This window comes from Ictalurus punctatus, chromosome 22, assembly GCF_001660625.3.
Source record: "Ictalurus punctatus breed USDA103 chromosome 22, Coco_2.0, whole genome shotgun sequence".
NCBI classification, from domain to species: Eukaryota; Metazoa; Chordata; class Actinopteri; order Siluriformes; family Ictaluridae; genus Ictalurus; species Ictalurus punctatus.
In genome coordinates, this window is record NC_030437.2 from 14,846,694 (window position 1) to 14,873,478 (window position 26,785).

The following is a 26,785-nucleotide window of genomic DNA, read 5'->3' on the forward strand; positions in this document are numbered from 1 at the left end:
GACACCCACTTGTGTAAACAGAGAGATTTTACTGCATGGGCAGGTGCTGACAGCGAGCGTACGCCATCTAATTCCAGCACGCCGGAAGGAGGCGAGTTATTAGCCGAGAGAGGAAGGAGAAGAGAGAGAACGAGCGGGAGTAGATGCCAGCTCCGCAGGCTGTCTGCTGCAGTATCCACACACTTATGAAAAGGAGAGTCAGCAGATTATGTCGAACTTTCCGTACGCCGCTGTCCGTGCCAACAGTCTTACGTGGACATCCTGAGGGAGATGCCAAAATGACCAGCAGCTTGGGCGGAATGTGAAATCATCACGACATTGAAATGAAAGCTCACATTTCCCAGCGCCATTCATTATGTGAAGGATCATTAAATCATCAGAGCAGTTATAAGCCCAGTTTGGTGATTACGGGATCAGCCTAGGGCATGGGATCGCTTTATCCGTAAATCCTACTTCTAAATGGGTGCGGTCGATTCTGGATAATTGAATTCCTAGAACTCTTACGTTGAAGTGATGCGTCTTAATTTGTTCTCCTGAATGGTATAAGTTGAGGTTTGAGTTATGTACAAAGCCGGTACTTTAGTAGGTTACACACACTTTACATTACAGTAGCCATTTCATCATTTCACCATATAGGTCACTTTGTAGGCACAAAATTACTGGCTTTAAACCACAGGCCTATCGTTTCTACAGTGTCGGATTACTCAGGGATTTGTGTATTATCCATATAAACTGATTACAAATGTGTGATTGTTGATGTGGTGAAGTTTTCGGTGAGGAGATGTGAGTTTATGTAGCATTTCTGGAAGCAGTCTCCAGTTTCCCAACTCGCTTTTAGGACATGGTGCTTTGTGGTTTTACAAGCCCCAATTATGGTCTTATTAAATTCAAGAGAGGAAAAAGAGAGGCTGGTGGCGTAATCCTCTTATCAGTGTGGTAACAAAATGATGTAAGGATGTGTAAAGTAAAAACATTATTATATTACATAAACATTATTTGGGGTGGTAATAGTAACTGGGCTTCATGTCAGGTGGCTTCGCTCCACCACCACGTCGTTGATTATTTTCCATTTATACCATGGTCTGTCTGAATTCTCAATTCTGATTGGCTGGAAGGTGTGCTTTCAAACTGTTGAATGCATGGGTAGTTCCAGTCAGTTCAACAGTTGTAACCATAGTAACATACAGTTACAGTTGCATACAGTAGTTAAACTCATGGCTTCGGTATTAATAGAGATGCGGCACAGACGCAGGTAATTCACACACACTCTCTCTCTCTCTCTCTCTCTCTCTCTCTCTCTCTATCTATCTATCTCTAATAACTATTTATTATTATTAATTCAAATAAATGTAATCTTATCGCACTACTTCATCTCTGTGTATGATGAGCGGGCAGAATTCTAGATCTGAGGACCCGTATGTAAAATATCTAACAAAAATGAACGTTATTTTTGTCCTTTCAATCAGATTTTGCACTGCAAACATCAGTGACAGCTTTAACTAGTCATTGCTGGCAAGTGACCATGGTATAAGTGGGATAATCCATGGCTAGTTGTGCATTACACCATTTTAGTGCACTCTGTGGAGGCTTTGCGTCGGGTGCTTGTATTGCCTCCATGCTGTGCATTAAAATTGTGTACTACACAACCTAGTCATGGATTATCCCTAACGTACAGCACTCTTCATCATGCTTTGTTCCTTACTTCGATAGACTCGATATATCCTATTCGTCAGCCTCCTCTACGCTATCTATCAATGTAAAGTGATGGGTCTTTATCAGCATAGCGGTTATACTGCCATGGTAGCGTGGGTGTGTGTGTGATCAGTGGATCAGCTCAATGTTGTAGCTGTAACAAAGTTGTAGATACATTTACACAGGCTAATAATCCAATAATAATCTGCTTGGTAGTGTAATCAGGATGGAAAACAGCAGGGAAACAGTAATCGTGCACATACAGAGTGACCTATATGGTAGATTTACTTCAAAGAACCGCCGGTGTGTGTGGATACGAGGTAAGTTTACCTCAATAAACGGACAACTCGGTATATACTGGAGCTTTTTATAGATCTGTCAATATGTAGGGTGTGGTGTGTGAGAAACCTAAAAAGGCTAGTATTTCTGTGTTCCAGTGAAAGACGGCTCATTTGTGTGTGTGTCAGTTAGTAAAAGGGCCTTTATAGCAAGTTTACCTAATACAGTCTGACCTGACATCTGAAACCATCCCTGACCTCCTGACTGTTTTTCTGAGCTGTGACCGTTCCCTCTCTCTTTCTCTTGTTGTGATTCTCTTTGCTTTGGTTTGGTTTGGTTTGATTTTATTTCTTACCCCCTCCGCCCATTACACCCATTTTTCCTCGCTCGTCTCCTTCCTAACACCATTCCCCCCCCTCTACATCTCTCTGCCTCTCCATGCTTATTTGCATTGCCTTCTCTCTAACCTACCCATACTCTTTCCTTGTCCTTTCCAACATTCACTTGATTAATTAACCCCTTCTAATAACCATTTCCACTGGACCTGCTTTCACCATCCTCATCCATTCCCTGGCGTTCCTGTTACCCTCTTTTCGGCACGGCGTGATCAGCTTTCTACAGCGCCGCCCCCCTGACCTCGGCGGGCATCATTCCCATCATGCAGTCCTTGTGTCCGGATGGCCAGCGAGACGAGTTCGGCTTCCTGCAGTACAAAAACTCCACGTGAGTCAAAGACTTAATGCTCTAACTCTGTATCTCTCTCTCCCACTTCTGAAGACTCCCACTGTGTCTGTAACACCTAACAGCCGTCCTCATTAGCACCTGTAATCGTGTGTGTATAAGCACTGAGCCTGCGTAATGAACCTCGCACTATGATTTCAGCTCTGAAATGTAATGATGTATTGGCTTATAACGGATCTCTAACTAACCGTGTCATTTCCTTAGGGGTTTTTTTTCACTCTTGCACACTCTCTGGTCTTTTCTTTCACGTCCTGGATATCTTCCATCAACGCCTTGCTTGTTTAAATCTCCTTTTAGCGTGACTCAGTTGTTGGAGCGGATCGGGGAGGTGGTGGAGCAGAATCACTTGTTCACGTCAGATGGGCCGACTCTCGGGGAGGAGCTGGAGTCACTACAGCAGCACCTGGAGAGTCTCAGCTCAGCCCAGAGTCCCTTAGAGAACGGCTTCAACACCACCCACGGTCTGGAGATATACACACACAAGCACATTCTCGTACCCACAAACATTCTTCCACTCCACATTCAAAAACAAAATGTGACCTAAACCCAAACCAACAGAACAAGAACGACAACTACATTAGCATAGTGACTGTCAAAGCAAGTGTTTAAATGCACCCATAGTTAGGGAGTGATTTCTTAAAGCGCACCTATTATGGTTTTGAAACGTGCCTAATTTTGTTTTAGAGGTCTCATACACTAGATTTACGTGCATCCAAGGTCAAAAAAACACTTTAACGTGCTCATAATTTAAATTGCAGCATTACCTTTTTTCCCCAGTGTCACAAATGACTCGTTCAATGATCCGTTCTAAAGGATTCAGTCTAAACTCCTCCTTTCAGAGAGCATACTCTGCTCTGATTGGTCAGATGTCCCAGTCTGTTGTGATTGGTCTACCGCTGTCAGCGGGTTTTAAAAAGTAAATTAACATAACGAGTTTCAGCTCCGTCTGTTTGCGAGCAGCCGATGAAGACCAGAGGCGGGGTATTTTTTTGTTACAAACCTACATAGGTTTAGTACAGGAAGTAAAGTCTGGAATCACTAACGACTCGTTTCAGCTGTTCCGAATCGGTTCCTTCTTATGGGCGTCGATAACTGTTTGTCGTGTGCTTTGATTTTTGAAACGTTTTTACATTCACAAACAGCTCTAGAACACACTACATGAAAGGTAATATGTGAAAAACCATAATAGGTGCACTTTAAAGCACAAGCATGACACAATATCATGAGTATTAAATTATGCTTGAGTTGTACAGTCTATGTGACACTCTTCTGTCTCTGATTCCAGGCTTCACTTTAGGCAGCGTCATAAGGAATCCGACTCACTTCCAGCAGTTCCTCATCCGAAATCTCTCTCTGTCCAATGACACGGCCGGCCTGCTTCTCTCGTCCCCCGTCAACCTTAAAGAGGTTTGGAACTCGTCCCTTCTTCAAATTCAACACAATCCTCTTTAACGCTCCCCGGACACAGCATCCGCATCTCACCTGCTCTCTTTAAGAGAAGTCACAGCCTCTAGTTTGCGTTACCTATTGTGTTTTTGACAGCAGAACGGGAGCGTGCTAATGGCACAGACTAATGTAGTGAACTTCAGCTCTTTGCCTGTTAAGTGCCAGGCTGTTAACTTGCTGCTATACTGAGAATGTCAGGAGTACCTATGCTGTAACATCAGCACAATTCAAGCAACTCCTCCACACTCAAACCTGCACAAAAATAACCTGGAGGCAGTAAATTTAACCTACAGTTTTTTCCCCCCCTGCTGTAGAATGTGAAACCTTTTGGCTTGCAGTATTCATATATATTTATAGGCTCAAGGTGGTAATTTGGGCCACTTTTTGGCAAGTCATCTAGAATTCCATTTAAAATGCCACCCAATGCATGACTTTCCTATAATGCATAGCATTATACAGTAGATACCTATGGTAGATGCACTGGTACACCTAAAGAGTGCATATGTATAGTAGGTTTACCTGTTAAAAAGAATTTTCAAAATTATTGGCACCCTTGTTAAAGATTTTGTACTTTATGTAACCTTCCTTCTGTAATGCTCAATGAGATCACAGAGCAAGGAATCTGAGATCGCTCCTCAATGCAGAATCTCACCACATCCTCCAGGGTTCTCAGACTTCTCTTGTAGATTCTCTTCTTCAGCTCAGCCCTTAGTTTTCCAATGGGGTTCAGGTCAGAAGACTGGAACGGCCATGTCAGAAGCTTGATTCTGTGGTCACTGAACCATTGAACCATTTTTTTATGCGTATTTGGACATATTTGGAATCATTGTCCAACTGGAAGATCCAACCATGAACTGGTTGTGATGTCTTGGCAGAGGCAGTCAGATTTCCATAGCAAATCTCCATGGAGTCCATGATGCCTCGTATCCTAGCAGCGTTCCCAGAGCTTTTGGAGGAAAAAACAGCCCGAGAACATCAGACATATGTTCCTCCACTATACATAACAGTAGGGATTAGGTTCTTTTTTATATGAATATTCCCTTTATGTATGACAAACCCACCTTGAGTGTTTTGTTGGTCTATGTTTTGTCTCATCTGACCATAGAACCACATTTCAGTCAAGTTCTAGTAGCATCTATCAGGAAGGTGATTACACGTTTCTGATTAAAGAAAAGACTTTCTTTAATCCGCATTTTAATTCACCTTCCAAATAATCTGTTGGTATGGATTTGGGGTCTAATTGCTTTGGAAACTTGGTGACCCCGAAATGTTACCATCTTCTGCTTCGACTAATATTTATACCCCAATCATGGATGACTGCTTAAGAGTGTTGATGGGGGTCTCTTTTTTTTTTTTTTAGAAAGGGGCCAGATTAGACCTCGTTAAAATACCCAAGGGCAGGTCATATTTAAAGAGTCATAATATGTCTACTATAGTATACTGGAATTGGAATTAAATAATGGATACCAGCTCAAACTGGCCCCTTTTTAAGTGTGTCTTTGGATACCCTTGTCTTAGAATAAATATACTTCAATTAAATGTTAATTTAATTGAAGCCCAGAAATTTAGCTTGAACCATTTTTACCAAGAGTGCCAATAGTTTTCTGAATCCAATAATAGGAGGCTGATATTATTGACAACGTGGAGTCACATTGTGTGTGTGTGTGTGTGTGTGTGTGTGTGTGTGTGTGTGTGTGTGTGTTTGATGCAGGTGTATAACCTCATTTTTGGCACATATCCCAAAGCAAGTGCAGGAAGTGGAGGCTGGCCCGAAGGTCACCGTGGTGCTCGCAGCCCTGGAGAGAAAGTCTTACAACTGGAGGTATGTTGTGACACACACACACACACACACACACACACATACACACACACATAATCACTGGTCTGGCACATTCCCTTGGTGCAGGAAATGCCTCATGAATACAGATGCAAATGAATCAGAAGTATACTTACCCAAAAATGACCCCCTGGATGGTTGGTATGGTTAGGTAGCAAGAACTGAATATAACCCCCCAGCCCCCACCCCCCACAATTGAAAAAATCTACTCCAGGAAACCTTGCAATATCACTAAAGCATGCTGTGTGACTCCAGGAGCAGCTGTTGGGAGGCTGGAGGAGTCTGGAAGGGGGTTTGCTGCACAAAGCACTGAGAGACCCTACTAAAGCAGCTGATCAGCACGCTCTTCTCCAGCTGCTCTCCCAGGCCCTGGGCATCGCTGGAGGAGGAGGAGGGGAGGCAGACAAATTTGATCCACGGCTACTGCAGGAGATGGAGGTCAGTCATGCACCTGGCTTGTGTAGTACTAAATTTGCGCTCTTATTTATGTACGAGGTGCTCTATAGTGTATATGTAGATGCTGATGGCCAAGGCTAAACTAAAGATGTACATGTCGTCCAAATTGTGAAGCAGGTTCCTGTATTGGATTGTAGTGATGGAGGTGTTTCATGCTAATTGTCTACAATTTGGATTTGTACCTGACCAGCCACCATGGTTGGTTGTTTTCCAAACTTACCAGCCAGTCAGAATTTTCAATAGCGAAACATTTGAGTTCATGTTTTAAAATCGTGCACCAACAACTAATGATGTGTGTTTTCACCTTTATCGTTCCATCATGCTGACAGTCTAATTAACTCGGTCATCGTACCCAAGCCTGTCTACCTTTTTTCCTCCTGTTCTGTCTGTTTTGTCACTATAGTGGTGCTTGAAAGTTTGTGAACCCTTTAGAATTTTCTGTATTTCTGCAAACAATTGCAAACACAACATCAACATACTCTCATCCAAAAACAAACTAGAGCGTCTTCAGATTGCCAGACAGTACTGGAACTTCAAATGGGATCGGGTTCTCTGGTCAGATGAAACCAAAATAGAACTTTTTGTCAATAAACCCCAGAGGTGGTTTTGGTGTACACAGAGAGGTAGCCATATGGAAAAGTACCTCATGCCCACGGTTAAATATGGAGGTGGATCTTTAATGTTTTGGGACTGTTTTTCTGCCAGAGGACCTGGACACTTTGTTAGGATACATGGCATCATGAACTCCATTAAATATCAACAGATATTAAATGGAAACCTGACTGCCTCTGCCATGAAGCTTCAAATGGGCCGTGGTTGGATCTTCCAGCAGGACAATGATCCAAAACATACATTGAAATCAACACAGAAATGGTTTACTGACCACAAAATCAAGGTCCTGCCATGGCCATTCTAGTCTCCTGACTTGAAGCCCATAGAAAACCTGTGGGGTGAACTGAAGAGGAGAGTACACCAGCGTGGACCTCGAAATTTGAAGGATCTGAATGCATCAAAACTGGCCCAAACCATGATACTTCCATCACTATGTTTCACAGATGGGTTAAGGTTCTTATGCTAGACTGTAGTGTTTTCCTTTCTCCAAAAAGCATTTCTCATTTAAACCAAAAATTCTGCTTTGGTCTCATCTGATCACAAAACATTCTTCCAATAGCCTTCTGGCTTGTCCATGTCATCTTTAGCAAACTGCAGAAGGGCAACAATGTTGTTTTTGGAGAGCAGTGGTTTTCTCGTTGCAACCCTGCCATGCACACCATTGTTGTTCAGTGTTCTCCCGACGGTGGACTCATGAACGTTAACATTAGCCAATGTGAGAGACGCCTTTACTTGCTTAGATGTTACCCTGGGTTCCTTTGTGACCTCGTGGACTATTACCCATCTTGCTCTTGGAGTGATCTTTGTTGGTCTCCACGCATGGGGAGGGTAACGATGGTCTTGAATTTCCTCCATGTCTACACAATCTGTCTGACTGTGGATTGGTGGAGACCAAACTCTTTAGAGATGGTTTTGTAACTTTTTCCAGCCTGATGAGCTTCAATAACTCTTTTTCTGAGGTCCTCAGAAATTTCCTTTTTTCATACCATGATACACTTCCACAAACATGTGTTGTGAAGATCAGACTCTGATAGATCCTTGTTCTTCAAATAAAACAGGTCGCTCATTCACACCTGATTGTCATCCAATTGATTGAAAACACCTGACTCTAATTTCACCTTCAAATTAACTGCAAATCCTAGAGGTTCACATACTTTTGCCACTCACAGATATGTAATATTGGATCATTTTCCTTAATAAAAAAATGATCGAGTATAATATTTTTGTCTCATTTGTTTAATTTGGTTCTCTTTGCCTACTTTTAGGACTTACGTGAAAATCGGATGATGTTTAGATCATATTTATGCAGAAATGTAGAAAATTCTAAAAGGTTCACAAACTTTCAAGCACCACTTTACAACTAGATCTGTTCATGACAACAGTCTGACATCAATCCATTTCTCAGGGAGTTCTGCTGATCGGTGGAGTGCTGGAGGCACTAACATGTGGGGAGGGGAGGGACAGTGAGCTCAGCACGATCCTATCAGTCCCTGAGAAGCAGCAGTCACTGTTACGAGCCTATCAGGTGACCATGTGTGGAGGAGAGGCGGGGCAGAAGGCGGAGCGTTTCGCACAGATCAGCCAGGAACTGAAGGATCAGATTGACACCCAGAGAATCATTGAGAAGGTACAAAGAGTAATGAACACAGCTCCAGTGGCAATTAAGATGGCTTGTCTTTTCTTTGGTCCGTCCATCCATTAATCTTATTAATCTACCAGTTTACTTATATGTCAGTATCTCCATCCATCTGTTAACACATCCACCCAAAAATTAATCTATCCATACTTACACAGCCATATTACCCATTTATCAACTAATCCATATACAGTGTCTATTCATCACCCATCTACCCAGCCATCCATCTATGATCCCACCTATACAGTACAACTGTCTCCTCATCATCCATTAATCCATCTGTCCATTCATCAATCCATTCATTCATCCATCCATACATGCATCCATTCACCCACTTAACCATCCATCAATCTATTTGCCTACTCATTCATCCATTGACCCACCCATCCCCTTATGATTCCATCTTTACATCTACTTACAGTATTTACCCATTCATCCTTCCATTAATCCATCCATCCTTCTTCCATTCCTCCTTCCATCCATCCGTTAATCCATCCATCCGTCAATCAACCCTTCTACTTACCATTCCATCCATCCATTCACCTATCCATTCATCCTTCTTCCATTCATCCATCCATTCATTTGTCATCCATTTACCCATTCATGTAGCTATTCATTCATCATTTCTTGTCTCAAATTTTATGCCTCTAACTCCCTGTATTAACATTTTCATTCTCTGTCCTTCCATCCCAACAGTTAAAGTTGGAACAGACCAATGCTTCAGCCCAGCCATTTCAGTCCCACCTTGGTGCTCTGCTGAAGGACCTGGCTGAGGTAGAGAAGTTGCTCAAAGATGTGGATCTGTTGTCAGGCCTGGCCAAGTTGCTGCCCAAAGGGGCATGTGCAGGGCACCAGAATTCTTTTCCTGCTAACAATGCTACCTGGAGCTCTAACACCACCACCTGGGGTACCAACACCACTGAAAACCCTGCTGAGGGGAAGGACACTCAGGCAGATAATCCTCACTCGCAGTTCTCTGCTTTTGTGCAGCTATGGGCTGGGCTGCAGCCCATTCTGTGTGGAAATAACAGGTGTGTTTGTGTTAGTGTGAACATCCAATCGTCTTTACTTGCAGAGCCCATTCTGAGTTGACTAAATCCACACTTTTTCACCAGGATTATTGAGCCAGAAGCGTTGAAGCAAGGTAACATGAGTTCGCTTGGCTTTACCAGCAAAGAGCAGCGGAATTTAGGGCTTCTTGTCCATCTGATGACTACAAATCCCAAGATCCTCTACTCTCCCATTGGCTCACAGGTGGATAAGGTCATTCAGAAGGCAAGTACATCTCACAGTCTTGAGGATGGATGTATGCATCCTGCCCTTTTGCTAACGGCATTTATTTAGCATGTTTCTAGCAGGGATGGACGTTGTAATGATTGAGGTATGCGACTCTCGTTCTCTAGGCCAATGAGACTTTTGCCTTTGTGGGCAACGTGACTCGTTATGCCAAAGTATGGCTCAATATTTCAGCTGAGCTCAGACCTTTCCTGGAGGAGGGCAAACTGCACAATCACCTGGCATGGCTGCAACAGGTAACACATCATCAACAAATGCAGCATCCTAAAGCACCACAATAGTGGAATTTACACAGTTGGCAAAATGAAAGTGTTTGCTAATCAAAATTAGGCCATTTTCCAAATGCAAATACAAAACTGTTCACTGCTATTTAATCGATCTTGGCTAGGGATACCCTGTGGAATGAGCAAACCTATTTAAGAAGCACAAGTTCCACAGTTTTTATGAGCTGAGCCATTACATAATGAGATGTGGGCGTTAACAAAAGAACGGCATAAAAATAATGACCGTGGAGGATTTTACAAGCTGTAATTCTCTCTTTGGGAACATATCTTACCATCCAAAGTCAGTTAATTAGTCATCTTTATCTCAGAACATTTGATATAATTGGTGCAATATTAATTTTGCCTTTCTTTTTTTCAAAGAATCATTTTCAAGCCATGTTTTGAATGCAGTTATTTATCAAGTATTGTTTGAAAGCAGATTTTTTGTCATTGCCTTTGAATCTGGGTTTCAGACAAGCAGCATTTTGATGCTGGAACTGAACAAATTTTTCCTTATTAAAATGAGGAAAGCAGTTCCAGGGTTAGCCGGTTCCAGAACTAGCACCTTAGTCAATAGAAAATGGGCTAGGGCTAAGGCTTGGAGGTTGTCAGTGTTATATATCTTTGTTTAACTGAAAGGGATCTATAAAGTAAAGCCATCCATAGTTTTAGAACGTCACTGTGTAAAAATAATTATGTGTGTTTTGTCTGCGTAGTTGACCTCTGACCTGCGGAGGCACCCGGAGCTGATAAACGCCTCGGACAGTGAGCTGTTAGAAAGTCTGATGCAGGAGAATTTCACCCTGCCAAACATCAGCACGCTGCTGGAGCAGCTCGACACCATTGACAATGCCGCCTGCGGCTGGATCCAGTTCATGTCAAAGGTCTTGTTCAAGCTTCTCATTTTACTTTTATGCTGTCTAGGCCCCAACTTGTTTATCAGACGTTCTACAACATTAAAATATGGTGTCATTCCTTAATAAATAAAACAGTATTTGGCTATAAGAGGAATAAAACATTCAGTAATCTGAATAATCAATCAAGTCGCATCACATCACCCCATGATTGATTATTTTCCTATTACAGCACACACTGTCATGTTTTAGTCCTTACATAACCCAGAGCATCTCTTCAGTCTTGAATGTTTTATCCATTTACCTTTCTTAGCGGTTTTCATGGGACAGCATCACTTCTTTATATTAGAAAATAGTTTATCGTGTATGTTTTAGGTGAGTGTGGACATATTCAAAGGCTTCCCGGATGAGGAGAGCATCGTAAACTACACCCTGAACCAAGCCTACCATGATAATATCTCCGTATTTGCCAGTGAGTGAAAGGCTTTTCTTATACAAATTCATTCTTCTGCTCTTCCCGAGTCTGTATTGTTAGCCGCGTTAGTGTGAGCGAAATAGCATGCTGTAGTGACTACATGTGCTCTCCGTATAGGTGTTATTTTCCAGACCAATAAGGACGGCTCCCTGCCTCCTCATGTACAGTATAAGATCAGGCAGAACTCCAGCTTCACTGAGAAAACCAATGAGATCCGACGTGCTTACTGGCGCCCGGGACCCAACACCGGCGGCAAATTCTACTTCCTCTACGGCTTTGTTTGGATCCAAGGTAGAGATATGAGCCCTTTAAACTATGATACGGTACATTGAATAGCTTTAACCACATCATGCAACTGACATCTCAAGCAAATGTATTTTCTACATTTCTAACTTGTGCTTTTTGTTGCTGATGAAGACATTGCGAGCTTGGTGATTTTACTGGCAAACGAATGATTTTTTTATTTTTTTGCAGACATTTCACATTGTTTCTGCAATTTGTACTGAAGCAAAGGACTATACAAAACCACAAGCAGAGCAATAAATCATCTGCTCATGTAAGACCCATGGAGGAGCGGTCTGCCATGGAGATAGAAATAATTATTTTTTTTGTTTTATTCAGAACGGAGTGTGTCCTGGTAAACTGCTTACATGGTTAAGGCTAAGCTTGGAACACCCAGTTGGAAAGTGTTGCCTCAGCGGCTTTGAACACGGCACCATACGTTTTTTTATTTTATGTAGGAGCATAAAAAAGCCAACAAGAGCTTCTCTTTTACATCATTGCACCCAGTGTAGTGGCTTGAAAGAAATAATCTCACACAGGTTTCACAATTTTCCACTTAAAAATGCAGATCAGCCGTACGAGTGCTTTGGTGTGTGATGTTTGCTTCTTTATTTTTGCACTCAAGCTGTGGTTAAAAACGAAAGCCTGGACATATTTCTAACCCACAGTCTTTTCCATAAACATCCTTCGATTCATATCCAGTTTTTCAGTGATGTCCCACAGACTTGCTGATGTTGTTTATAACAGTATGACTATGAAAATGAACAGGTACGTGTGGTTGGAAGAGGCAGGACATAAAGGTGCGAAAACTGTGGAAACAATCCAAGAATCGTAGTCATAGTCCATAGCGTGAGTTAAAGCACAGGCAATCGGGGTCATCATAGGAATACCCATAATCTTACACGGCAATACAGGAACATAGAATATAAACACAGGAAAAATAGCTTGGATACAAGAAACACGATACAGTTGACAAGACTTCGCAAGGAAACACAAACACACAGGGGTATCATCAACTAAACAAGGGTTAACACCAAACAGGTGAACACAATAGCATAAGAAATCATGTCAAGTCAAGTCAAGTGACTTTTATTGGCATTTCAACCATATACAGCTGGTACAGTACATAATGAAACGAAACAATGTTCCTCCAGGACCATGGTGCTACATAAAACAACACACGTGAGACGACACAGAACTAAATAAGACCTACGCATTTATACATAAAGTGCGTGTGCAAACAACACAAAACAGTACTGTACTACTAAAACATTACAGACAAACCAATGATATGATGGGGGCGGAGACATTACCAAAACGAAAGCCCTTGGAGAACTAAACAAGTGCAATGCAGTGCTCTGCACACTGAGAGAGGGAATTTTTTTTGATATCCACAACATTTTGCCATGTTGCAAAAAACTGTGAACCTCCAGAGAGCGGAACAGTGTACACTCACAGATTCTTAGGCAAGAGGTTTGAGCTTCCTGAAAAGGCTTTACCCTTTCGGGTAGCTAAAAGATTTAAGGGTTCCTCCTAGAGAGACCCCTTTTTAATACACTGCAAAAAAGTTTATCTTAGCAAGTGAAAATATCTTAAATATAGTCAAATGTATCTAGTATTTCTTATTATATGATTACATTAAACCAGATATAAGACCGTTAAACCTATTTCTAGACAGTATTACTCGTTTCAAGCTTGTAGTTTTCTTATACTGCTGACGGATGATTTTGCTTCCTTCTAGAAATAAATGCTTAAAATTAGCAAAATGATCTGCCTATAGACTAGGCAGATCATTTTTTAATTAAGTCTAATTAAGTCTTAAAGTTAGTACAAATGGCTTGGAAAAGTTTTAATACTCTTATATTTTGTTTACTGTAATCTGTAATAGTCAGAAATCGGACTATGTTCAGCATATTTCCACTTGCTAAGATGTCATGTTTTTGCAGTGTAGTGTCTAATATTCTGTGGTTAGTTTTTCTGGGACGCCATTTAAAGGATCAGCATCGAAACCTAGAGCATATTTCCTCTTTCAGATAATGTTCCAATGCCAGCCTGATTACGGAGAGCCAACTCTAAGATCGAAAGCTAGAGCCATTCCGAAATTCTTGCAAAACCTTGATTCTGCGTGTATTTAGTTCTACTACTCTTCTTGTAATCATATAATGTAAGCTGTCATCAGGGTTGGGGAGCTTACTTTAAAAAAGTATTCCCTTACTGTTAAAACGTCATCAGTAACGTAATCCAAGTATCACAATATGAAAGTAAAGTAATCTGGTTCATTTTGGATTATTTCAAGGTCACGTGTGTAAATAAAGTCAAGAGAAAAGCAATATGATCTAAAAAAAAACTTTTATTTAGAGCTTATTTTCGAGCTTAAAAACACGTTCAGGGTTTGGATCTGTTTTAATAAAATCAATAAATGTGTCGTTCGTGTGAGTCACGACTGGCGAGAGAGAACCAGAACGATAACCATACAGCTGTCTATATTGTGTTATGTCAAAAGATTCATTTCTTTGGTTTTAAATGGAAAAAAAAGATAATCCTGATACTGTTCCCATTTTTTTTTTTTTTTTTTTTTTACAAAATGTACCTGTAATCTGATTACATCGTTTTTTGACGTAACTGTACGGATTACAGTTACCAGTTATTTGTATCCTGATTACGTAACGCCGGTACATGTATTCCGTTATTCCCCAATCCTGGTTGTCATACACTCATTTATAAATGTTAGATTTGCGTACTGTTGGATGTTTGATTAACTCACCATAAGAACGTCTGTAAGTCCAGTGTGTTGTGTTCCCTCAGACATGATGGAGAGAGCAATCATTAACACGTTTGTCGGACATGATGTTGTGGAGCCTGGAAATTACGTGCAGATGTTCCCCTACCCCTGCTACACCAGAGACGAGTGAGTCTGTCCTCATTTTCATCTTTCTCAGCCTTCTCTCACTTCAGTCATCATTAAGAGATCTCTGAGTGGATTGATGGTGAAAACGGTGTCTGAGGGCTGTGAAAGTGTGAAGTCGAACGTGTTGATGGCGCTGACACTTGTTATCTCAATTATGGATTTGGTATTATGGTAACCTAAAATTTCCAGCTAACTCTACTGCTTGCTAAGCTGTGTTCATATTTGCAGTTTCCTGTTTGTGATTGAGCACATGATGCCTCTGTGCATGGTAATCTCCTGGGTTTATTCAGTGGCCATGATGATCCAACACATAGTGGCTGAGAAGGAGCATCGGCTCAAAGAGGTGAGCAGCGAGAGTTTGTAGAAAGGTTGAAAAGTTCTTATGACAGCCGGATCATTCGTATAATATGTTATTAAGACTAATAGAGGTGGGAACTTAAGAATTATTCCCACCGCCAAAGTCTTCAGAATGACTTTGACTCATGAGAAAAGTGCAAGTGAGGGAAAAGGAAGTGTGTGTGTCTTATTGCTTGTAGAACAGAAGTTTCTCTGAACGCTCACTTCCTGCTCAACGCTCTGAAAATCCTTTTCCTGCATGCGGTACTCTGTACCTTGTGCTCATTTTATTTTTTGTGCCAATACTGCTCCGCACGCTCAGGTCGGCCACCCACACGCTCTCTATTAAAGATACTGTTTGAATGCCATAGAAGAAAGGATTTGAACGGAGTAAAAGAGAAGACGAGTGAACATTGGTGTGACCTTTCAGATTTGATGGAACCTGAGAGATTTGAATTGCTTGAAAATTGATGCTGAGCGATTACTCGGTAGATAATAATGTCATTTATTATTCTAATGTCTCTTAACCTGCAATATTATTAGAATATTTTAATGGAGATGACATGATTATCTAGCTGACATTTTCTAGTCAGGTGTATTTGTTATCTCTAGCTATCTAAGCGACATACGCTCTGTGGCCAAAAGTTTGTGGACACCTGATCCCATCACATCCATATGTGGGTTTTACCCAAACTGTTGCCACAAATAGGATGTCTTTGTATGCTGTAGCAGTAGGCTACAGTTTCCTTTCACTGGAACTAAGAGGCCCAAACCTGTTCCAGCATGACAATGCCTCTGTGCACAAAGTGAGGTCCATGAAGACATGGGCTGCTAAGGTGGGAGAGAAAAAACCTGAGTGGCCTGCTCAGAGTCCTGACCTCAACCCCACTGAAGACCTTTGGGATGAACTGTAACGCTGACTGCACCCCAGATCTTCTTGCCTGGCCTCTTGTGGCTGAATGGGCAAATCCCCACGGCCAGGCTCCAAAATCTAGAAGAAAGCCTTCCCAGAAGAGTGGAGGTTATTATAAGAGCAAAGGAGGACTAAATCCAGAATGGGATATTCAACAAGCCTATATAGGTGGGATTGTCAGGTGTCCACATACTTTTGGAAATATAGTGTAAGTAGCTAGGTACATAATTATGTATATCAAAAATAACATTTTAAATGTCATTGTTAAGCTGTGAATGTAATTTGCATGTGGGTCCAGACTTAGCTCCAGCCAAGCTATTGCATTCCCAGCTAATTCTCCAAATTCAGACAGTTAAAGCATTGTTACATTTCCTGATTTGCAATCAATGCAATCAATGCAATCTTGGGAGAAAAGCACTGCTACTGCGATTTTGGAGAGAGACTGAGGTTTAGGCAGCTTTACAGATGCTGTAAACTACTGTATTTTTAAATCAGCCTATGTTTGTTGATAAATATTGAATATTGATTATTGATATATTGATTATGATGATGATGATGATGATTCCTCTCAGGTGATGAAGATGATGGGCTTAAATAATGCTGTGCATTGGGTGGCCTGGTTCATCACTGGCTTTGTGCAGCTCTCCATATCAGTGACAGCACTGACGGCCATATTAAAGTACGGCCGAGTGCTCCTCCACAGTGACCCCTTCATCATCTGGCTCTTCCTCACTGTATACGCCATCGCCACCATCATGTTCTGGTAATGTATCATGCTGTAGCTAACGACATTGTTTCTTCTTTCGTTGGCAGTTTGCAAGCTGGGCCAGTTTATTCAAGTTAAAGGTGGAGTCAGTAATGATTGTAATATTACAGTGCTGTGAAAAAGTATATGCCCCATCCTGATTTCCTCTGTTTTTGTGTATATCTCATACTAAATAGTTTTAGATCTTCAAATGAAATACAAAATAAAACAAAAGCAACCTGAGTAAACACGCAATACAGTTTTTATTTATTATTTTTTTATTGTAGCAATAAAAGTTATCCAACACCTATCACCAGTGTGAAAAACTAATTGCCTCCTTTAGCAGCAATAACTGCAACCAAACACTTCCGATAACTGGAGATCAGTCTTTCACTTACTTCTAGGACTAGGATTTACTCCTATGCTTTGGATCATTGTTCAACTTACAGACTGAAGACCGGACATTCTCCTTTAGGATTTTCTGGTAGAGAGCAGAATTCATGTTTCCCTCAATTTTTGTAAGTTTCCCAGGCCCTGAAGCAGCAAAGCATCCCCACACCATCACACTACCACCACCATGCTTGACCGTAGGTTTGGTTTACTCCAGATATAACGGGAACGCCTGTCTCCAAACAGTTCCACTTTTGACTCATCAGTCCACAGAACATTCTCCCAAAAGATTTGAGGATCATCAAGGTGTGTTTTGGCAAAATTCAGACAAGCCTTAATGTTCTTCTGGGTTAGCAGTGATTTCGCCTCGCCACTCTTCCATGGATGTCATTTTTTGCACAGTGTCTTTCTGATAGTGGAGTCATGAACAGTGACCTTTATTGATGCAAGAGAGGCCTGTAGGTCCTTTGATGTTGTCCTTGGCTCTTTTTTGACTTCCTGGATGAGTCGTTGCTGTGCTCTTGGAGGGATTTTGGAAGGTCGGCCAATGAGTTTTTCCATTTGGAGATAATGACTCTCACTGTGGTTCTTTGGAGTCCCAGAGCCTTTGAAACAGCTCTGTAACCCTTCCCAGACTGATCTATTTCAATCACACTCTTCCTCATCATTTCTTTCAGCTTTGACATAGTGTGTTACTGGGTAAGACCTTTTAACCAAATTCATTCTGTTGAAAAAGTTCTATTTAAGTGTTGATTTGATTGAACAGGGTTTGCAGTAATCTGGCCTGGTTGTGTCTAGTCCAGCTGAACCCCATCATGAATGCAGTTTCATAGATTTGGGGAATTAGTAACTATGGGGGCAAATACATTTTCACACCCAATTGGTACTGGATAACTTGTTTGCTTCAGTAAATAACGTTATCATTTAAAAATGGGATTTTGTTTTTACTCAGGTTGCCTTTGTTTTATCTTAGATTTTGTTTTAATTTCTGAAACAATTTAGTATGAGAAATACACAAAAACAGAAGAAATCAGATCCTTTAACTAAGCTACAAAATAAAAAAACACAAACGATTTTGCAAAATAATTCTCCTTTTGACATCATGCCATCAGGAAGTATGGGAATATGGAGGAGTAGTTTGTTAATCTGAATGATATTTTCCCTTTTTTCTCTCCTAGTTTTCTAGTATCAGTGATCTACTCCAAAGCCAAACTGGCTTCAGCTTGTGGCGGAATTATTTATTTCTTGAGTTACGTTCCCTACATGTACGTGGCCATCAGAGAAGAGGTGGCCCATGACAAGATCACAGCCTTTGAGAAGTGTATTGCGGTAGGACACTTCCACAAGCCACATGCTCACCCTTAACATACATGGTGTTGTACAGTGAAATGCCTTTTGAACCTGAATCTAAGTTGCCATCTGTCCTTCTGCTCTTATGCGACTTCCTCTCTTCCTGCAGTCTCTGATGTCCACCACTGCTTTTGGCCTCGGCTCAAAGTACTTTGCTTTGTACGAGGTGGCCGGTGTGGGCATCCAGTGGCGCACCATCAACCAGTCACCGGTAGAGGGCGATGATTTTAACCTCCTGTTGTCCATGATGATGCTGATCATTGACGCCACTGTGTACGGCGTGCTCACCTGGTACATAGAGGCCGTGCATCCAGGTGAACCATGAAACTGCTATTATTGAGCAAATAATATTATTTGCTACATCTGCATACAGTTGTTTTTCTGAGAGGAATACCGCTGTAGAGTTGGGCAGCCTGTGAGTGGGCAGGGCAACTCCAAGTGGGTGTGGTAACTGCTGCAAATAAGTGGGGTTTGGTGTGAATGGACACGCCAGCGAATCGGGTTAATATATTGTCTGAGGAAGTACCAATGTTTAACAGGTCCATAATATAACCTTGCAAAAGGACCTTTGAGGACGTTAGTGTTTAGCTATCTAGCAGTAACACCAGCTTACATATGTAATACCTTAATTAATAACTTATTTTATACAGTGAGGTGAGCTATCTAGATTTAAGGATTATATTATTATATACTACTAGCAAGCTTCTGTGTATTTTTAGATTTATGTAACACACACCAAATCATTGTAACATTATCTAGCTTATTTAATAGCAGACTGTTACAAACTTGCTAACTTTAGCAGACATTTTACAATATTTTAAAAATATTTTAAAACTTCATCTCAATCTGGCATATACATAAATATGGTAGCTGTGATATTACATAGTTTTTAGTTTCCACTCGTTTCATTTTTTAAATCCCAACCCATTCCTTCTCTCGCAGTTATTTTTGATTGTTTCTGTTTGTGATATTTTCTGGTTCTGGTTCTCAAATCATAAACAAATTAGTCATTTAAACTGTTGCAATGTTAACCAGGTAAAGCATTTACATAGGATTAATGATGCGTCACACCCAAATATTCTACCATGTAAATGAGCATGACCTTTTTTTTGTCCTCCAAACTTTATATCTGACTGCCTTTTGCTCTTGCGGCTTTTTATTTTATCCCAATCCTGAGGCACACCTTTAATTTCCACTGTTACTCCTACTTGAATCAAAGACCTCCAACTTTGCTGGTTTCCACCCATTTGCCATAAATATCATTGCCACTTGCTGTTCTCTGTTCCTTCAGAGATATATACTGGGTCTGTCTCACTCTTCTCATCCTACAGGAATGTATGGGCTGCCCCGCCCTTGGTACTTCCCCCTGCAGAAGTCCTATTGGCTGGGTAGTGGACGGATTGAGACCTGGGAGTGGCCGTGGGGCGGTAGCGCCAGGCTCAGCGTGATGGAGGAGGATCAGGCCTGTGCCATGGAGCACAGACGCTCAGGTACTGATAGTTACTCATAGCTTATTAGTTTTCAGATTATAGCAAGGCACCTGAATGACAATTATAGAACCTGGATCTTGTTCACGAGTCTGAGTTTGACATCTGTGTGATGCCCGCAGAGGAAACCCGTGGAATAGAAGAGGAACCCAGTCACTTACCTCTGGTGGTGTGTATAGACAAGCTCACCAAAGTCTACAAGACGGGCAGAAAGCTGGCTCTCAACAAGCTGAGCTTAAATCTGCACGAAAACCAGGTTGTCTCCTTCCTGGGACACAACGGAGCCGGCAAGACCACTACTATGTGAGAGAGAGAAATGCGTGTGTGTTTAACTGTGTGTGTCATGGCCATGAATCCAGTCAACTGCGTCACTACTGTATGAGCTGACAGTCTCCGAAACTGAAAATGAAACAGTCCCCCCCCCCTTTTTTTTAGAGTTAGGTGCTCATTATAGATCATGATTTTGTCTAACAGGCACAAGAATCTGGACATTGGGTGCTGAGACTGTGTCAGCAGTTTAGAACATGGCACAATGGCAAGTTCATGACGAAATGTTGATAACAACCTGTATTGGTTTTGTTTGAGCGCAAGATTGAGAGAAAAAAAAAGGATTCTACATCAATAGCCATTGATTGTGCTTTAATAGCACTCTTAGGAAGTCTAAAGAGAGGAAGATTTAATAGATAAATGGAAACATTTAATGAATGCCCCCTAAAGATTCAATTTAGTCAGCTAGCATAAATCAGCTCCGCTAGATTAAATCTCTGACTAGCTAGCTAACTTAAATAGCTAATGTTTTCTATGTCTAAATCACAAGTATTTTAAAACTCACTGTTCCTTTGAGTACATTTCAAATGTCTTCGAAAATTTAATGGGATGAAAGTTTACCAGGTAAATAGAAAAGTTTCATGAAATATCTCCTAAATATTTATTTAGTCAGCTAGTTAGCTAGTGTAATCCTTCGAACTATACCTACAAAATAGTATAGAAAGTAAAAATCTCACCTGTAACCCGTAGGACTTGAAGGAAGTCTTAATAATTAATCGGTTCTACAAGAAGAACGATATCATGTGTGTTTGCTTTATACAGGATTGTTGGACTACGGCCATTGTATTGTTTTTTTTCTACAAAAAAACTGATGAATAATTTGGCAGATGCAGCAAATTATCTACTACAGGGCAATGCTGAGCTAATGTTTACAGAAATTGCCATAAGAAGATTCAGACATTAATGTACACTGACGAAGTCAGAGACTAGAACCAAAAATAGGGTTCAATTTAGTCCATTTTGGGGTCAATCTCGATCATTCTTTGAAAAATTCTGCAGTTAAAAAACAATTCTTTCAGGAAGCTCGAGCCAATATCCCTTGAGGATCCAACAAACTGTCATTGCTATATGTCTGATCTCCAGGTCAATACTTACGGGACTGTTCCCCCCTACCTCCGGTTCGGCCACGATATACGGCCACGACATCCGTACAGAGATGGAACGCATCCGGCAGAACCTGGGCATGTGCCCGCAGCACAATGTCCTCTTCGATAAGCTGACTGTTGAGGAGCACCTGTGGTTTTACTCACGCCTGAAGGGCATGGCTGAAGAGGACATCCGAAAAGAGATGGATAAGTGAGTGCCGTCCCCAATCATTTTCCTAGCTATTATAATTTTCTACTAATATTAGCTACGCTAGCTAGCATGTTATTGGTTACTATGTTATCGTGTAATAATTTACATATAGGACCAAATTCCAAATTGATCTGTAATGATTCCTGAATTCCTGATTCCTTTTTCTTACGGGAGTACCAAGGGAATGTCTAGCTATGTCTACAATTGCGCACTTTGAAACATTTAAGTGTAAATAGTGTGTATTTACAATCGGAAATTCGTTGACATGTGGTGTACTGTTAATGCTCCGAATGTTGTAGGAAAACTGCATGAACATAAAAAGACACTTTTTGTACTTATTAGTCACAGCTCATGTTACGTAGTGGAAGGGGCGGAGCCAGGAGATTTGTTGCAGTTTAAATTCTGCACTGCGCTACCGCTACATGATTGGATGATTAGATAATGCGCAGGCGTACAGCTGTTCCTAATAAAGTGGACGGTGAGGGTATTCGTAAACTACTGAATGGTAACTAGAAACAGATAAATCCAGTAAAGAAATTAACCAATCACAGGAGAAAGGAAAAGACTAGAAACAAAACAAGAGCATGTGCTGCTGTTGCCATAGGAACCGTAATGCAAAGTGGGGAGAGTGAGATCATGACAGTTTCCCTGTTGCTTGATATTTGTGTTGCATCACCAGTATTTTATGATAATTTTTTTATTTCTTCCACGTGCAGGATGATTGAAGATCTGGAGTTGTCTAATAAACGCCACTGCCTGGTGCAGACGCTTTCAGGAGGCATGAAGAGGAAGCTGTCAGTGGCTATAGCGTTTGTGGGCGGTTCTCGGGCTGTGATTCTGGATGAGCCCACAGCTGGAGTGGACCCGTACGCCCGTCGTGCCATATGGGACCTCATCCTCAAGTACAAACAAGGTTAGAATGAACACTGCTGTAATTCTGCGTAGTATTTAGCAATAGTGTTCACACTGACCTTCAGCACCTTTACCTTTATCACCGTTATCAGAACTGATGGAAGTGCACACACAAACGCTCTGCTTGCTTAGAGATCCTCCTGATGGCAGGTGCAGTATTTTTGCACAGGTGGAAGCGATAAGTAAGAGATGGAGCATTTTATTATTTATTAAAGGACAACGTCTTACATTTGATCGTTTTATAGATGCAGTTAATGTGGTGAACTGTCCCCCACGGGCAGTGGTGGCTTAGTGGTTAAGGCTCTGGGTTACTGAGTGGAAGGTTGGGGTTCAAGCCACAACACTGCCAAGGCCCTGCCACTGTTGGGCCCTTGAGCAAGGCTCTTAACCCTCTCTGCCACAGGGGTGCTGTATCATGTCTGACCCCAGCTTCCTGACAGTCTGGGGTATGCGAAGAAAACAATTTCACTGTATATGTGACCGATAAAGACTCATTATAAAACAACTTATTCCTGTTTCCTTTACATTATAACAGCTATAAACAGACGTTTCATCACCAGCCTCTCTCTCGTGAAGTTAATATGAGAAAAATAACGCAGCTTGTCATGTTACAGAAAAAAAAGCCCTCCATAATGAAGTGTCTGAAAACTTATGGGTTAATCTAACTGAGTGTGAGTGGGTGAATGGGTTTATTTAACTGAGTGTGTGTGTGTGAGCAGGCCGGACCATCCTCCTCTCCACACACCACATGGACGAGGCTGACCTTCTGGGTGATCGCATTGCCATCATCTCCCACGGGAAGCTCAAGTGCTGCGGCTCACCTCTCTTCCTCAAGAGCACGTACGGAGACGGATATAAGCTCACACTTGTGAAGAAGCAAAGTGACTCCAATCCTGCAGGTGAGAATTGTGTGTGGGGCTGTGTGTGTCCTCAGCTGTCTGTTGCTTTGACACACATCTAAAGTGTTTTTATAGAATTTCTTTTCATCTTATGGTCTACACTACGTGACAGTTTATCAGATGCACTTACTAAACTAAATAGGTCTATATTGTAAGTATCCAATTTCAGAGTCTAGCTGTATCTGTTACAATGCAAATGATTAGCCCCCCTCTACCGGGTATACAGTTATAGATACTGAAATGACTTGTAGTCCTAGCAATATCGACTTAAACCCCAAATCAGTTATATTTGCATATCCTATGGTAGCATGTCACCTAGTGTGTCACCAAGGCAACTACAAAGTACGAGGCTGATGTGATTTCTCTGGCAGTCATGAAAGAATACATGTTATGCCACTTATTTAGCGTAACACGATTCACATTGCCTATGTTAATACTATAGAATGAATGCACTTCTGATATTACATTAAAAATGTGTAGTTTGTACCCCTTAGAGGAAACACAAAAGCACAAATATGGTCCAGGCAGAAATTGAACCTGACCCCCATACTCTATCTTGTCCATTATTGAACATGGACCACTGTAGCTGTGGTTCTTATAGAGGGGTCCGGAGAACCCCAAGGGTCTCTGAAGCATCGCCAGGTTGTCTTTGATTATTATTTTTTAATGGAAATCACAACCCATCATTATCAAAGTTATATTTATTATCAAGTTCTTATAGTTATTAGCCCGCTTAACTGGTCACATTTAGTTGAATCCAAAAATTCATTCAGCCTGTAAAGGTGCCGTAGTAGATTTATTTTATTCCTTACTTGTGGAAGATGTGAAGAACGTGATAAAAAACAACAACAATGAGTTAAGCAATAGCCTTAGCAAAGGTTTATGGAGCCGCCGAAAAAACCCGTTATGCGAGTGGAAAACGTAATTAATGTCCGGAAGGCTTGTTTGTGTTTGGATATACCCCATCAGTCACTATACAGGCTGCCTGAAATCCTGGGGTGGGTGGGGGCGGAGCTTCACGAACATGGGTGGAAATCATTCAAATGTTGAACCCACCTAACCGTTAGACACATAATCTTGAAAAAAAGAAAGACTAATCTTACCTAATACAAATTTAAATCATGTCAACTTGGACCTAATGTGTTCTGTCGTTGGAAAATTCTGGAATAAAAAGCTGTGTGGATCTAATAAAAAGACAAAATATTATTTTACACATTTAAGTAAAATTCATGAAATAAAGCTGTACTGGGTCCTTGAAATGTATTTTAAAGAAGCAGAAGCAGATGTGGCTGTCACAAAGAATGTGTGTAGTGCTAGTATGAGTGTATTAGACATGGATTAGTCTTGTGCTTTCTCTAATCAACTAGCAGGTAAATGTATCTCCTTGGCCGTTTCTTTCGTTCAGCTTTCACATTTCAGCTTAAAACCCTTGTCTTTTTTTGTTTCTCAGATCAGTCGAGTATGCCCCCTTCCTCATCCCTGTCCCTGTGTTCAGAGACCAGAGTCTCTCAGTTTATCCGCCAGTATGTAGCCTCCTGCCTACTGGTGTCCGACTCCAACACGGAGCTGTCCTACATCCTGCCATCCGAGGCTGTCAGGAAGGGCTGCTTCGAGAGGCTGTTTCATGTAAACACACCCACACTAGTCATTTCCAAAAGAACTATTAACCATTAGTTATAAAGTTGGACTGTTTGGTATCAGAACAGTACTCAGCCAGCTCCAAATTAACAGTAAGTTTCCTCCTGCCAGGCTCTGGAGCAGAGTTTGGACAGTCTGGCTCTCACCAGCTTTGGTGTGATGGACACGACGCTGGAGGAGGTCTTTCTAAAAGTGTCGGAGGAAGATCTATCACTTGAGAACAGTGACGCAGGTGAGAGAGGGGATGAAAAGATGTTACTATGAACACTATGAACTCACCAGCCACTTTAATAGGAACACCCATACACATGCAGTGCAAATATCCGATCGACCAATCATGTGACAGTAGTGCAAAATATAAAACCATGCACATACAGGTCAAGAGCTTTCGTTAAACATCAAAATGGGTAAAAATGTGATTTCAGTGACTGACCATGGCATGGTGGTGGGTACCATGCAGGCTGGTTTGCGTATTTCAGAAATTGCTGAAAACAGTCCATAAAGTTTACACAGAATGGTGCAAAAAACAAAAAAATATCCAGGGAGCGGCAGTTCTGCAGGTGGAAACGCCCTGTTGATGAGAGAGGTCAAAGGAGAATGACCAGACTGGCTTGAGCTGCCAGGAAGGCTAGAGTAACTCTAATAATCACTCTTTAGAAGTGTGTTGAGCAGAAAAGCATCTCTGAATGCACAGCACATCTATCCTTAAGGTGGATGTGCTACGATAGCAGATGACCACACCAGGTTTCTCTATTGTGAGTCGAAAACAGGAATCTAAGGCTACATTTGGCACAGGTTCACCGAAACCGACAGCTGAAGATTGGAAAAAGACCAGGCAACGTTTTATATAGAAGGAAACCAAACAACATCGTTGTGTCTCTTTGTATACTGTTTCTCAGTGAAGTCTGTACGTTTATCTGTCCTGCCTTCATTCACCGAATTCACTCTTCTGATCTCTTTCTCTTTCTTCCTTTCTCTGATAGATATGAAGAGCTCCCCAGGTGGGGCATCAGTGGGGAAGACTTCCTCCCTTTTGCTAGGGCAGCAGTGTGATGGAGCTCCGCTCGGTGCCGTGACCCGGCCTGAAGTGGAGATGAGCAATATGGTGATGAGTTCAAGGCTGAGCTCCAGTCAGGCCTCGCTACACTCAAATTCCTCTGTGGGTTCAGTGAGAGGTGATGAGGGAGGACCGTACTCCGACTTCTACGGTGAATACTACCCACTGTTTAATAATCCCCAGGACCTGGACTCAACCAGCCTTAGAGGTGGGCATATTCTTATAATAATATTATTGTTAAATTTTTCACTGGTTTACAGTACGCCAAGAGTTAATGTAGCAGAGGGTCTAACTAATAGGACTGAGTCCCTGTAGTTTTGGGATTTTGGGAATTGACAAGCTCTACTGTTTGTTTGCTGTGCCTGCAATAATTCACTAAATGACTGGATTTGATTTAATCTACCCACTAATCACTTAGTGGGTGAACTAGCTATTCGGTTTTCTAGCAAGCTTTGTGCTTGTTCATCCTGGAAAATAATGAGCCTGGAGTGGGGGATGGGGGAGGTGAGAAAACATCTAGGGAAACCAGTCCATTGCACGGCACTGTGCACACACATTTACACCTAGGGGTAATTCAGTGTAGTCAATCCACCTATTGGCATGTTTTTGGGTGGTGGGAAGAAACCAGAGAACTCTCTGGAAACCCACATGGATATTC

At 41.5% G+C, this 26,785-nt stretch overlaps 1 protein-coding gene across 1 annotated transcript in view; it reads left to right on the top strand.

Annotated features, from left to right (window-relative positions):
• The window catches only part of abca2 (ATP-binding cassette, sub-family A (ABC1), member 2), a 76,129-nt gene that overhangs the window by 34,986 nt on the left and 14,358 nt on the right, over positions 1-26,785 (top strand). Inside the window, exons 3-27 of the mRNA XM_017451905.3 lie at positions 2,583-2,694; positions 3,010-3,173; positions 3,998-4,119; positions 5,870-5,980; positions 6,251-6,433; positions 8,469-8,690; positions 9,396-9,730; positions 9,815-9,974; positions 10,103-10,231; positions 10,975-11,142; positions 11,488-11,584; positions 11,705-11,878; positions 14,675-14,777; positions 15,006-15,120; positions 16,599-16,789; positions 18,340-18,490; positions 18,621-18,825; positions 19,843-20,001; positions 20,121-20,301; positions 21,409-21,621; positions 22,338-22,534; positions 23,253-23,432; positions 24,883-25,058; positions 25,182-25,302; positions 26,054-26,335. Of these exons, the coding sequence (XP_017307394.2) occupies positions 2,583-2,694; positions 3,010-3,173; positions 3,998-4,119; positions 5,870-5,980; positions 6,251-6,433; positions 8,469-8,690; positions 9,396-9,730; positions 9,815-9,974; positions 10,103-10,231; positions 10,975-11,142; positions 11,488-11,584; positions 11,705-11,878; positions 14,675-14,777; positions 15,006-15,120; positions 16,599-16,789; positions 18,340-18,490; positions 18,621-18,825; positions 19,843-20,001; positions 20,121-20,301; positions 21,409-21,621; positions 22,338-22,534; positions 23,253-23,432; positions 24,883-25,058; positions 25,182-25,302; positions 26,054-26,335 (4,251 nt within the window). The remainder of the gene's footprint in view (positions 1-2,582; positions 2,695-3,009; positions 3,174-3,997; positions 4,120-5,869; positions 5,981-6,250; positions 6,434-8,468; positions 8,691-9,395; positions 9,731-9,814; positions 9,975-10,102; positions 10,232-10,974; positions 11,143-11,487; positions 11,585-11,704; positions 11,879-14,674; positions 14,778-15,005; positions 15,121-16,598; positions 16,790-18,339; positions 18,491-18,620; positions 18,826-19,842; positions 20,002-20,120; positions 20,302-21,408; positions 21,622-22,337; positions 22,535-23,252; positions 23,433-24,882; positions 25,059-25,181; positions 25,303-26,053; positions 26,336-26,785) is intronic.